At 42.3% G+C, this 12,653-nt stretch overlaps 1 protein-coding gene across 4 annotated transcripts in view; it reads left to right on the top strand.

Annotated features, from left to right (window-relative positions):
• Positions 1 to 12,653, top strand: part of LOC135396570 (aftiphilin-like) — a 72,376-nt gene that overhangs the window by 42,793 nt on the left and 16,930 nt on the right. For 3 of the 4 annotated variants that reach the window (XM_064627607.1, XM_064627606.1, XM_064627608.1), the window contains exon 5: positions 9,943 to 10,062. The exons of the other annotated variant lie outside the window; for it this stretch is intronic. In XM_064627607.1, the coding sequence (XP_064483677.1) occupies positions 9,943 to 10,062 (120 nt within the window). The remainder of the gene's footprint in view (positions 1 to 9,942; positions 10,063 to 12,653) is intronic. 4 annotated transcript variants of the gene reach the window in all.

The following is a 12,653-nucleotide window of genomic DNA, read 5'->3' as shown; positions in this document are numbered from 1 at the left end:
CCTGGTCATAAACTGCAGCTGAGCCGTCAAGCATCCTTGAAAGACACTTGAATTTTTGTTCCAAAATTCAGTGGGAACCATGCTTCAATCTCTCTTCCTCCTGTTAGTGTTAGTGCACCGACAGCAGCGTTGGCAGATAAATAGCTTGTGCTTATCAATAGTTTGGTTTGGTTTGTATAGAAGGGACGTACATTGGAGGGAAGGAACCAATGGGGAAGTTTGTGTTTTTTCTACTGAGCATATTCTCGAGGTATGTGTGTTTCTCACTGTGTGAGTAAAAGTTGGTTGAAAGCTGCGGCTTCTCTGTGTTGTGTTGTTGTCGTCTTTGTTTCTGTTGCCGTTTTGCAATAGTAGAATTTATCGACATATTGAGCTACTACTACCTTCTACAGCATTTTGAATGGGCTGAAAAACTGGAGCATGTGGTCAGTCAACCTGTCTTCTTTGTTGTCATCAGCCTTTTGTCTTTTGCTCTCTGATTCTTGAATTCCTTCTCTGCATGCTCCAGGATTTGCGTGCTGAGGACCCTGACTTCTAGAAACGTTTTTATATTTTTTTACCAAAGCTAGAAACAAATTGAGCCGTGGAAACTGGTATGGAACAGCCTTTTCTTCTGCTTGCGATTGCATGGCTTCCTTCTGCATTGATGTCGGGCAGTGCTTTTTCTTTGAATCTGCTTTCCATGTGTGTCCTCTTTAGGATGAATACCCTTTATAACATTCAAAAACAGTTTAAGTAAGTTTTTCAGAAAAACATGTAATTGTGGTTCTAATGCTTCATATTAATCTGACAAGCACCCTTGAGATCAAAATCTTAAAGGGAGACTCCGGGACAATCCGAAACTATTATAATGGCTGTGTAAATAAGTTTGATACATTCTTCCGAAATGAGAGATAAAGTTGGTTTGGCAGTCGAGGACTCGTTAGTTGCCAAAAGAGCTGGGAAGCTCAAAACGAAACCGAAACTTCTGAAGGTTCCCCTTCCTACCTCCTATACCATGTGTGACGTCACCGGTAGTCTCGTGTGGGCCACCGGTTCCTTTCGGGCACGCGCTTTGTAACTTTGTGCCACACGGATGACCAGTCATCTGCTTCCTCAATTTCGTTCTAAAATATTCGCCAGCGGTAAAAGCAAAACCTACAGAAAGCCGTACACGGAATATACCTGAGGTGAAGCCCAGTGTTGCTGGACGGCTTTTCTGTGGAGGAGCGCCTAATCACTCGAAAGAAAATATTCATTTTCTAATTATCTCTGCCACTTGGGGATGAGAAATTGTATTCACTGAAATATCATACGGTACGGATTGATGTCGCACTGTTACCTCAACACGTTCTTTGGTGCGGAGTCTCCCTTTAATAGTGGTTGTCAGTTTGCTACACATGCTATTGAGTTTGTGGGTTATCATTGGGATGAAATGGGAAGATATAATAGCATTATATTATTTTAAGAATTCAGTTGTGTATTACATACTTACATGTATGAACAGAAGTATTTCTGTGGTATTTATGTTATGTTGCTGTGATAACGAAGAATTTTAGCGGACTTGATTGTTTTGTATGGCTTATTTATACGGACATTTGGATTTTCTGTCCTGCTGGCAATTCCTGGCAACCCCCAAAACTTCAGTTAGTTCACAGTTTCAGCTTCAAAGATTATCCTGGAATTTTACTGTGCCTTCACCTGTGCATTACTATGCCCCCTGAACATCGCTTGAGTACATTATACTGTTGAGCACAAAAGGATTGTGCAAGCGAGCTGGTGTAAATTTGAAGTGGGCAACATATCCATGAGTTTGGGGTGAAGACAAGAGGACGAACAAACATGTAACACGGTACATACATTTCTTTGTTTGTCCTCTTGTCTTCACTCCACACTCAGGGATATGTTGCCCATGTCTACATTATACTGGTGCGCATACATTTTGCAGAAGTTATTACCGTCTTGACTCTTCAATTAATCTTATCTGTGTGATGTCAAATAATAACAGCTAGCTTTGAAATGTCTTGTCATTATTCACGATGTGAGCTAGTTTTTTAGAAAGTTTAACTATCATGGCACAGTGCCGGTAAATGCACACCAAATCCTGTAATCTAATGGAAAATTACAGGCATCAAATGTGAATACTAGATTGTAATAGTCATAATTTGTTGCAAGTAATGAAATTGTGGGCAAGGTGCTGTATTAACAGCCTATTCATTCCTTATCACCTTGCACTCCTATATGGAAGAAATGCACACACACGTACTCATATGACTTTGTATCATACAGTTGTCGTATCCATCCTTCAGTGGAGGACATACAAAGTAACTTACTTTCTGTGCTAAGGAAAAATGCATGCACAAGAGTACAGCAATCAATTCACTTGAGAGATTTAGTGGGTTCATCTAGTTGAAGCAGATTAAAAAGTGCATAATAGGAACCACTTCAGCATGGAATTGAGAAACATGCTCAAAGAGTTCAGCCCACAGGGCAACACAAAGTAAATGGAGAAGGGAATCATACCCGTGTGTAGAACTTCTTGAGATGTCCCCTTTCCTGCCCAGCATTTAATGTGGGCATCGTGCCTGTTTGCTTCTGGCTATGAAGCTATCTACTGTCTAGCAATTTGCTTGGCCATTGAGTAGTACTTTGAGCATGTGTGTGAACCATATTGTGATTTCTTAGTTCTGGATTAGTGTGCCTTGTGAGGTCCACATTACAAATTCACTGTTCCAGTATTTCGAACACTGTGTTGCACATTGTGAATGTTATCACTGCTGATATCCTTACCAGTATTATTGTAGAAATAAGGTAATGGCTTTTTTGTCTTGGCCCCACCCCACACAATGAGTGTGAAATAAACATTATTGTTATAGGATTATAATGTTATGTAAATTGGGGATGTCTTGTAAAGAAGTAACTATAACCGCCATATTCCCGCTCAGCCCGAGCTTTGGCAGTGTGTGGGGCATGCGCAGCAAGCATGTGACCAATGCATTGGTAAAGCTACTGGGCGCGTCTACTAGAGCTGCCACCGAATGGCTAAACTTCCGTCTACTAGAATAAGGCGCTGGTTTCGTAGACAACCTGCTGCCGCAGCGTTGCTGGGCAGCGCCGGCAGCAGGTGAAAATGTGCTGAGCGCACTGCTGCTGCTGCTGTGTGACGTCATTGTGGCAGCCGACACACAGACATCCATCCATCATGTTCATTGCCACTGTTCACCGCTGTGCTGTACACTGAGCGCATCCGATGATGTCTATTCAGTCCACCGAGCCGGATAAGAACACGTCAATACACTACTTGAACAACAGTCCGAAACACACATCGAATTCAACAGACAACAGTTAGAATTCACACTGAATGCTTACTCATCAGAATAGAACACAGGTCTTGGGGATGCAAGGTACGGTAATTCCTCACAGGTCACTAACGAATTTGGTACCGAGAACAACATGGTGTAATTGTAAATCACCTTTCATGTCAGCTTCTCCTGGCCATATTATAATGTCACGCGCGATCACCACAAGTGTTCCTACGCATTTGGCAAGTGGTGCGCAAGACCTCTGCTCAAGCCGAACCTATCAGCCACTGTCCGGAAAGGCTCTTTACCCGCGATCCATATCGTTAGCAGAAGGCAGAGCTCTGGCTCTACTGAGCAAGTCATCCGATGCACAGCCATAAACCACCGCCACAGGAGGTCCTGAAATACGTTACATTTCGTGAAATGTCAACCACTCAATGAATCACGTTTGTATGGCTAGGACGAGGACAATTCACGCCCTCAGTTTAAAACTTGGACATAGACTTACCTCAAATGCAGTAGGAGATATTCTGATGTCACCATTGAACTGACAGGCATTAAAGTGTGGTATATTGGGAACAAAACTCGTTTGGATGAGACTGTATTCGATATGAGAAGTGCACACACCATGCCATCAACGCAAAGTTCTTCCTGCCTTTGTGCCATTAAACACATAATCAATCAATCAATCAATCAATCATCCGTCTCAACGGGCTCGGATATAAAATATTTGAGCAACCGCTTCCGAGACAACACTGTCTGCTGTGGGGCAGCTATTTGCTAAGCACGTGGACTGTCTACCAAACCAGCACATGCTGCCGCTAGCAGTGCCCCCTGCCGGTGCTGCAGGCGCTGCTTTAGTAGACGCGCCCACTGTAAAGGTGCTTCAAAGCGGGACCAGTGCATTCATATCACCGGTGCATGTTTTTTGTCAGACGCATTCAAATGTATGAGGTATGTGCAGGTTTGGGATATTTTACCTTAGTTATCTTGAAAATGCTCATTCCATTGCACAGGCGTAACTTTTATACCTGTGCTTCATATTGCCAAAGTGCTAAATATTTGTTATTAGTTGTGTCTGAGACACCTGGCAACATTTTCCTCACAAGACACCCTTCCTGAGTGGTAGCCCTTCCAGGTGCCACTATCGTGCTAGCATGAAATACAGGGCACGAAATACACTCATGTACACACAACATTACATTTTATTTGCTCATTAAATTTATGTTTTGGTTTTCCCTGGCCTTTTCTAAATTTAAAGGAGCACAGAAAGCCATCTACAAATTTTTCAATTCCGAACGCTTTGCGAAAGCAGGTAACTTAACTTGATGATTAACACACACGTTTACTCTGTACGTGATATTTTTAATAGAAAAAAGGACACTTGAACATCGCCACATGCATACCTGCTCGACTCTTTCCTCAGGGTCAAACAAGGAGGAGAAAGAAAAAACGTCATGGGTGATGTCATTAGGGACAAAAACAGTGACCGCGCTTCTATCGGGGTCAGTGCTGCCCTTTTTTTCTTTTTCTTTTTATTCATGTTATTCGGTATATCGATATTCCCAGTTTTGAAATTCACGTTCTCGAAACAAGGAAAATCAAGGTAAATGCTCGACTGCTTCGTAAGATGATATGCCGTGTTTAAGAACATAACATCACTGTTTAACAACTAAAATTCACGGGTTTTCAATGTTTGTCTAAGTCGTATTAGCGAATGAAAGCAGCCACATTTTAGCAGGCTTAGCAGGGCGGACACGATGGAGCGCAGCATGTTGTTTAGTTTATTGCCGTATTTACTCTCAGAATTTGTGCACTTTTTCTCCCAAAAAAAGTCGAAAAAGTTGGGGATACGCAAATTGTGCGGGAACATTTGTTACAATATTTACATGACACAGAATTCAAAATTTTAGTATGCCGGTCATATAGGCTCCTGTTAGAGCCGATATTGACATTATTACTGCATTGCACAAGCACGAAAGAAGCACCCAAACACTATGCAACCGACGATGGTCGGGAGGCAAAATGCCGGATACCGGTGAAATACGTAGAGACTCTGCTGGAAGACACCGCTAGTCACACGTGACAACTGAAAGCACGCAATGTTCGTCAACCTTGTCATGTTGTGCTGCAAGGTTTGTCGTGGCGTGTTTGTCCAGCATTTCTTTCCGCATCCTGTTGTTTAAGTGACAGTATCGTCCATCGCGTCAGTGGACCACCACCACATCAAAGTGTAGGCAAATCAAACAAAAGCACCGCAGTAACTTTGGTGGCACTGATGATGTTGCGAAAAGCAGTCGCAGCAAGTCGCTGACACGTGCATGTCGGACATCCGAGCCCAAAAATGCAAGTTACGCGATATTTTGTTTTCTTGTCATTTTTAGTGCTAAACTAGGGGTGCACAAATTATGCGATGGCACAAAATATGCAAGTAAATACAGTATAGGCTAGTCAGTTTGGTGTTTGCATTTTTGTGCCCAGGTTAGTCACAGTTCGCCGTTGGCAGTTTCTTGTGCGAGACTGTGCATTTTATAGTCAGATAAAATTTATTTACACTAGTTTATTTTGCAACAAGGATTTTGATCCCTTTATTTCGAGGTACACCCGTGAATAATGGGGAACGGCGAAGTGTCTGCGAAATATTGACACGTGTTACCAATTTCAGTGCACGTTGATATGTCGGCGGGCGCAGTGTGGCAACCAAGCAAAAGACACCGGGACAGCTCGGAATGATGATCGGATGAAAGCAAACTGTCATGCTTGTGTTGTCCATGTTTGTATCCTCCATCGGCTAATTCTTGTTGTTTAGCTCGATGATTAATAAGTTGGTAATGGACGGTCAACGCCCGATGTCGCGACGTGCCGGCGACGGCATTGAGATAGATTTCGCTGGATTGTGTGGAACTGAAGCAGCGCTTAGTGCTGCACTGTATTTATACTCATTGCCGCCAACAACAGAACAGCAGTAACCATCATCACGATAAGGAACGTCATACACAGTCTCTAAACCAACCAGCGGGCTCACCCCTCCTGATGGCAAAATGATGTGGGCGGCTCGTTGGCTTGTTCCGGGCGTTGCCACCGTTGCGCACGGTCGCAATTTTCAAACTTTAATTCTGTGATAGTTGTGCATCTGTTGATTGAGTTACTTCACATGGTTCATTTTAATAGGCAGGATAACTGCCTGGTTTAGAAAAAAAGTAGCGACTGAAGCGCTTTCTGTGATCTTAAGCGTCGAGCACTTTTAAGACAATGCAACAGCTTTTGTCCTCACTTTGAGGCTCATCATACTATCGCCTGTGGTGATGAAACACCCCAATCATCATCATTGCAACAAAGCGTTGTTTTTCTATTCATTTTGATCATCAAAATTCAGTGATATATTGCAATTTTCTGTGAGCAATGGCATACGCAATGTGAACAATGTGGTGACGAAACGCCCCAGCCAGCTGCAACAAAGTGTTTTCTTATTTCAGTTTTGCAAAGTCTAGCTCTGCAGCTTAAGTGAGAAATGTGGTTCATCCTTTGGAGTTCATTAGCTGAAGTTTAGAAGCTGCCTTGTCACCGTTTTTGTGCTCCATTTTTTTCCTCATTGTCTCTCAGCTTTCTTGTAGTGCAGTGTGTAGTAAATGCACAGTGCCTTGTGAAAGCATTCTCTCTGTAATATGCATTCTTGTTAGACTTTTTCCAAGACACCAAGAATAACATTGAGGTGCAAACCTGTGCTGTACTCATTTAGGAGTGAGCAGAACAGTTGGCGGCTTTTCTGTGCTTTGATATTGCTGGTTTGAAAACACACAACATGTTCCACTCCATGCTTGTACCGGTACGACCATACAACAAGCCCTATCTGAAATAATAATTGGAGGAACCTCATGGTGGACACATGCTGGTAAAGGACCTTTCATGAATCGAAATGCTTTCAGTTGTTCAAGCACGTCGTGGCATATTTTTTTCTTTCTGGACGAGGAGAAGATTCTGCTCTATCATTCTGCGGTAGATTAACAGAGCATGATAACCGCGGACGCGTGACGAAAGGCGGGCTGAGACAGCGTGCTCATTTTGTTATTTTGGTTTCGTCACTGATCATCCTCTCCCATTTCAAAGTCAGTGAAATCTTCCTTACCTCCTGAAGAGAAAAATCTAACCTGGGGCTTTAACTTGTTGAAGTGCTAAGCAATTCTTAATGTTAGTATCCTCCTTTCTTGCAGTTGCATGGAACTGTCGAGCAGCCCCTACATGCTTTTAAACATCACTAGACTGTTCAGAATACAAATAACAAATGCAAATATTTAAGGTATGCAGTTACCAAGGTTATTGTGAAATTTCTGTTCCTGTATTGCCAGTTATTATAGACGGCATATCTTTTTGAAAAGTAGGTGCAATTTCGGATGTGTTGAGTGACCACTTTTAGAATGCCAAAAAAGCGGAGAATGTAGATTATGATTGACATACCCTGTGATACCTCGTGTGTCTTTCATTTCATTGCATTGCATTATATCTTCTATTTTGTTCTGTAATTTTTGTTTCTTTTCAAGCACCTGAAAGCAAAAATAAGCCAATAAACAAGACAAAAATAAGCCAAGCTAAAGCCAAGCTCTGGGGTACTTGTGTTGTCATCCAGCATTGTTTGGTGATGCTTAGTTAACTTGTAGCTATTTTAGGCAAGCCAGAGCTGTGTTTCTCCTATTGTCTGCATTTTGTCTGGCTCCCATAAAGCAGCTAATATGTAAAAGCCAATCTAATCATTAGTAGGTAGTTTGTATCCCGTAGATACTTTTATCTGGTTGTATCTCTCATTCTAGATGCAAAGCTTTAAATGACGTAAGCATACCCTCGTCTTGGTATTTCTAGCATACTATTCTGCTTGTGTGCATTTTCTACAGTGCATGAGGGGTGACTGGAAGTTCATGCTAATGTCTCTGCAGTGTAGTAGCATCACTACATGAAAGTACAGTGTGTGGTGTTATATGCATCTGCTCATTTGTAGTGGGTTACAAACCTGTGCAAAGGTGTCCCTTCAATACATATTTTTACTCCGGGAAGGGGGGGGACACTACACTACAATGCTGGAAATAGGCAAAATGTGTAGCTGTGTTGATTAGTTTGATGATGTGCACTGAACACATAATAATACATGTGCAATTTGATACCATGTGAACATACAGTACAGGATGTTTTTGCACAGTTTTGAATATAGAAAGTCCTCTAGGCCCAAACAACAAATTGCATTTTGGCTCAGACCCCTAACTTGTCAATGTTCCATAGAAAACAATAAAGCCATCACTATGATTTGTCACGAGCTCCTGCATGACGGCCAATCACAACATTGATTCAAAATCTTGACCTACAAAACCAGTTTCACATGGCGTCATGTGACACTTGGAGCGTGCCAACCTAAAAAAATAACTAACGTTTGTGATGTGCAAGCTTAAGATTTGGACCCCTAAAGTATGTATTTGGCATTAGTACATTTTAGAATATATGTTGATTCATTAGATTCCTGTGTTAGGTAATGTACATCACAAAAGACAGTTGATTTGGGAATGTAACCTCTTTTTTTTAATCGTAAACATATTTATGCTGGTGCAACTGAAAAATGGCAGCAAGCTGATGAATATCCACCCTTGAGTAGGAACCTTTATCTTGAGGGACATTGAAAGGAGTGACACAAAAACCAGCAATGTATGAAATTTTTTTTAGGTCAGAGTCACACAGGTACAGCCATATGGATAAAGCCCCATAGGACTCCCAGGTTAAAATTGATGGGTTGCTGACTCATCCATCCATGATCTCGATAGCTACGGGTTCTCAGAAGACCCATAACTTATAGTGGGATTCTTGGCGCAGCAATGGTCGTCCTATTCCATAGAGGTTGATAGGAGTTGCACCAGGAGTGAAACTTGAAAATTTCTACGATTATTTTCTAGATGAAAATTTGTCCTTAAGTCTGAGGAATGGTGAAAACATGGGTCAAAACATAGGAGGGGATATGACACGGACTTGTGAACTCATTATGTGCCTGTGTCCAGTCTGCTAGTGTGCTTTGTCCCATGTTTTCACTGTTCCTCATAGTCAATGACATGTTTTCATGAGTTCACACCAGCTCGCTTGCCTTCTTCTGCTATGTTCTTCTACAGTTGCCCCTGACATTACGCTTGTGCCCCCTAATCCTATCATTGACACAAGAAATTTGCCTGATATGTACAGGGCCACTTGAGAAGGGGATAGATTAAACATTTTTTGCATAATTAATACTGGGTTTCTATGCTTTGGTATGGCAGTTAGCGGTTCTAGAAAAGAGGGTCAATTTTGACAACTTAAAGTAGAACCATTTCAATGTTAAAGTTTTTGTGAAATTGCTGACTTGGTGCAGGTGGGGAATGCACATTGGGAAGTGCATGAAACTCCACAGGTCCATATCTGTGTTGAGGCAGGTAGCTTTCAGCTGAACAACTTCCACAACCAGTGAAATGATGTGACGCCCCCTGCTCACTTTCAATATCATGGATATGCTATATAATTGCTTAAATGTAATGTACTGATAGGTAAACTAAAACCTTTTCTGTCCTTTGTGTTAACGTATTACTGTATTATCAGTGGTGGTGGTCTTGTTGATTACTAAGCTTTTCTGTCCTCTTCTTACTAACATCTGCAACAGCTGCGCAATCCTTCGGTGCCTCTCTTTGCAATGCACTTGGGGATGCTGGAGCCCCAGCGGGGGGACTCAGCTGCTGGGGGGACTTGCATTGACTGTCCCCCGAGCCCCCCTTCTCACCAGGTAACAAATGTCAGACATTGTTTTTTCTATGTCCACTAACTGCCTTGAAGTGTAAATTAGTGTGACTGTTGTCTCTCAGGATGGAACACTGTGTCTTAGTCTATTAAGGAATTATTAAAGAGGCACTAAAATGCGAAAACAAGTTCACTTCAAATTACATTACACGCTATGTTAGTTTGGTACTTGCTATCATAATTCATAACTTCCGTTACGGAGCTACAATTGAAATTATACCGGACTCTTTCTTGCTTCGGCGCTAAGCAGTGAACGTCGTTTCAGCTCGTGCATCGGTGTTTCTAGTCCATGCTTGCGCGTGCCACGCCATCAAGCAGTCCCAGTGAAAAACATAGTGCGCGTTGCGAAGCAGACTGGCGTCGCTGTCCAAAGGATGTGAAGATAAATATTGCTAGTGGAACATTCACGAGAACTGTACATGTATGTTTTTATATTTTGACTGTGTACGGTTCTTACTCAGAAGTGCTCATCCCATTTATGTGTGTGTCTTTTCTTCTTGTTGGACTTCGTTGTTATTCCATGCCTTTCCCCTGATATAATGCCCCTTAGGGCGCCTTCAGGTGCAATAAAATGAAATGAAATGAAATGAAACTGTTGTGGGCCACAATTCAGTGAATCTGTATTGAAAAATGCAGCAGTGCACATCATGCCGCTCATATACGGAACACTACGATCGGACCCGTTCTAAATCCACATGCTCATGCTCGCGCTAAGTATGTGCACGCTTCTGCTGCTGTCTCATTGGATACCGCCAATCTTTGCCTCCTGGGGATCCCATTCATTACTGCCAAAGAGGGCTCTGTTTACGTTGCGTTTTTCTTCTAAGTGGTAGCGCTGTGTGAACTGGTTTTCCTTGCATTATACTAATTGAAATTAATGACTTTCATTTGAGAGCAAGTTGTCATTGCATTTTAGTGCCCCTTTAATGCCAGTGCACAATCTCTTTAACAACTGCATATTTGTGAATGCTTTATAATACTCACTAATAAGTTATCTGCACTGATTTGTGTGATGCCCATGGTTGCCTTCCTGTAGTGTCTGTCCCAATTGAACCTTCATGCTAAGAAATCCATTAGTGTATCTCTGCTTAGTTCATTAAATCGTTTATCATGTCAAGAAAGAATAGCCCATTTGTCAAACCACGATAAACAACATAGGCTACATTGTGTCATTGGACACCATGTAAAAATGTAAACAACGCAGCTATTCTCGGATGTCATGCAAGTTTTATTGATTCAAAACAACATGAGCACAACCACATTTTAAGAGCATACAAAAAAATTACGGACGGTTACGATTGTGCAACGTGAATTTCAGCGGTAGCTGTTGTGTGTGGATGTTTGCACATTTATTGCTGATATATGCACAGCTACATTAGAGTGACGAGTGCTGCCTTGTGATCTGTGAAGTGAGTGGTGATGTGTAGAGCTGGATTTAGCTGTACAAAAATATTATTGAAATCTGTACACTTTCAGGGACCACGTACCCATCTCTGAGTATGTCAAAACTGCTTTTCTTAGTCTTAGATTATTCGAACGTGTTTTGCATCACTGAAACCGAAACACAGGATTTTGTGATATAGCCACAACGATTTCCCAAGACCTTCCTGTTAACAGCTACCGCTATAACAGTTGCTGAGCTTTGCCTATGCTCTTAGGCGCAAAGAAGAACAAAACATGTCATTGTCATCAATGCACACGCAGGCAACGTTGGCACAGGTTGGCGACGTCCGAAGATGACATAGAATGTTTTTCTTCTCTTCCTAATTTCGTTGTCAGCTTACATGTCAGTTAACGACGCTTACTTGTGGATCAGATATTATGCAAATTCTTCAAAGGCTACTTCTTGGGAAGACATGAATGCAGGTCTGGTGTCAGCGTCTTCCTTCAGGGTCCTGTTTATTGCGCCATAATGCTTGCAATATTACATCACTCTAGAGCAGAGGTCTCAAACTCAAACATAGTCGTGGGCCGCATTCGTCTGGCCTACACCACTGCAGCCACAGGTAGTGAACGTACACAAAAACTGCCTCTGATTTGGGGAACCGCGTGTCTGTGGCCGAGTGACATAGCGGCAACTTTTTCAACTGTCTTTAATATGACACAGAACTCGTTCTCCAGGCGATACATGGATGCTGTTAGCTATGATCCTGTCGTCTAGAAAAGAAGCCCGAAGGAAATACACAGTAAAGCAGACAATATTGACTTTATTTCAGCCAATGGCAGGAGGCTGTGCACCTCGGAATAAACTAAACGCGAACAAGGTTACAGGAGGACGCGCTCCTAATGATGCGCTGACGACACATGAGACTTCTTCTTCCTCACCAGGTTCCTCAGGCCCACTTGTAGGTTGACCGCAGTGGCAATTCTCAACTGGGCTCGAAGATGGTCATCAGACAGCTGGGACCTCAGCTTAGTTTTGTTGATATTTGTCATTGAAAAGAACTGCTCACATACGTACGTGCTTCCAAACATCGGCAGAACACAGCTGACGTCAGACATCAGGCAGGGAAACGATTTCCTGTCTACATATTTGTAGAACTCTGGAGTGCCGAATTCGTCACTTTTGTCGCAATG

This window comes from Ornithodoros turicata, chromosome 6 (assembly GCF_037126465.1).
Source record: "Ornithodoros turicata isolate Travis chromosome 6, ASM3712646v1, whole genome shotgun sequence".
NCBI lineage: Eukaryota > Metazoa > Arthropoda > Arachnida > Ixodida > Argasidae > Ornithodoros > Ornithodoros turicata.
Note: the sequence above shows the minus strand (reverse complement) of the source record. Positions and strands in the feature narration are given on the sequence as shown.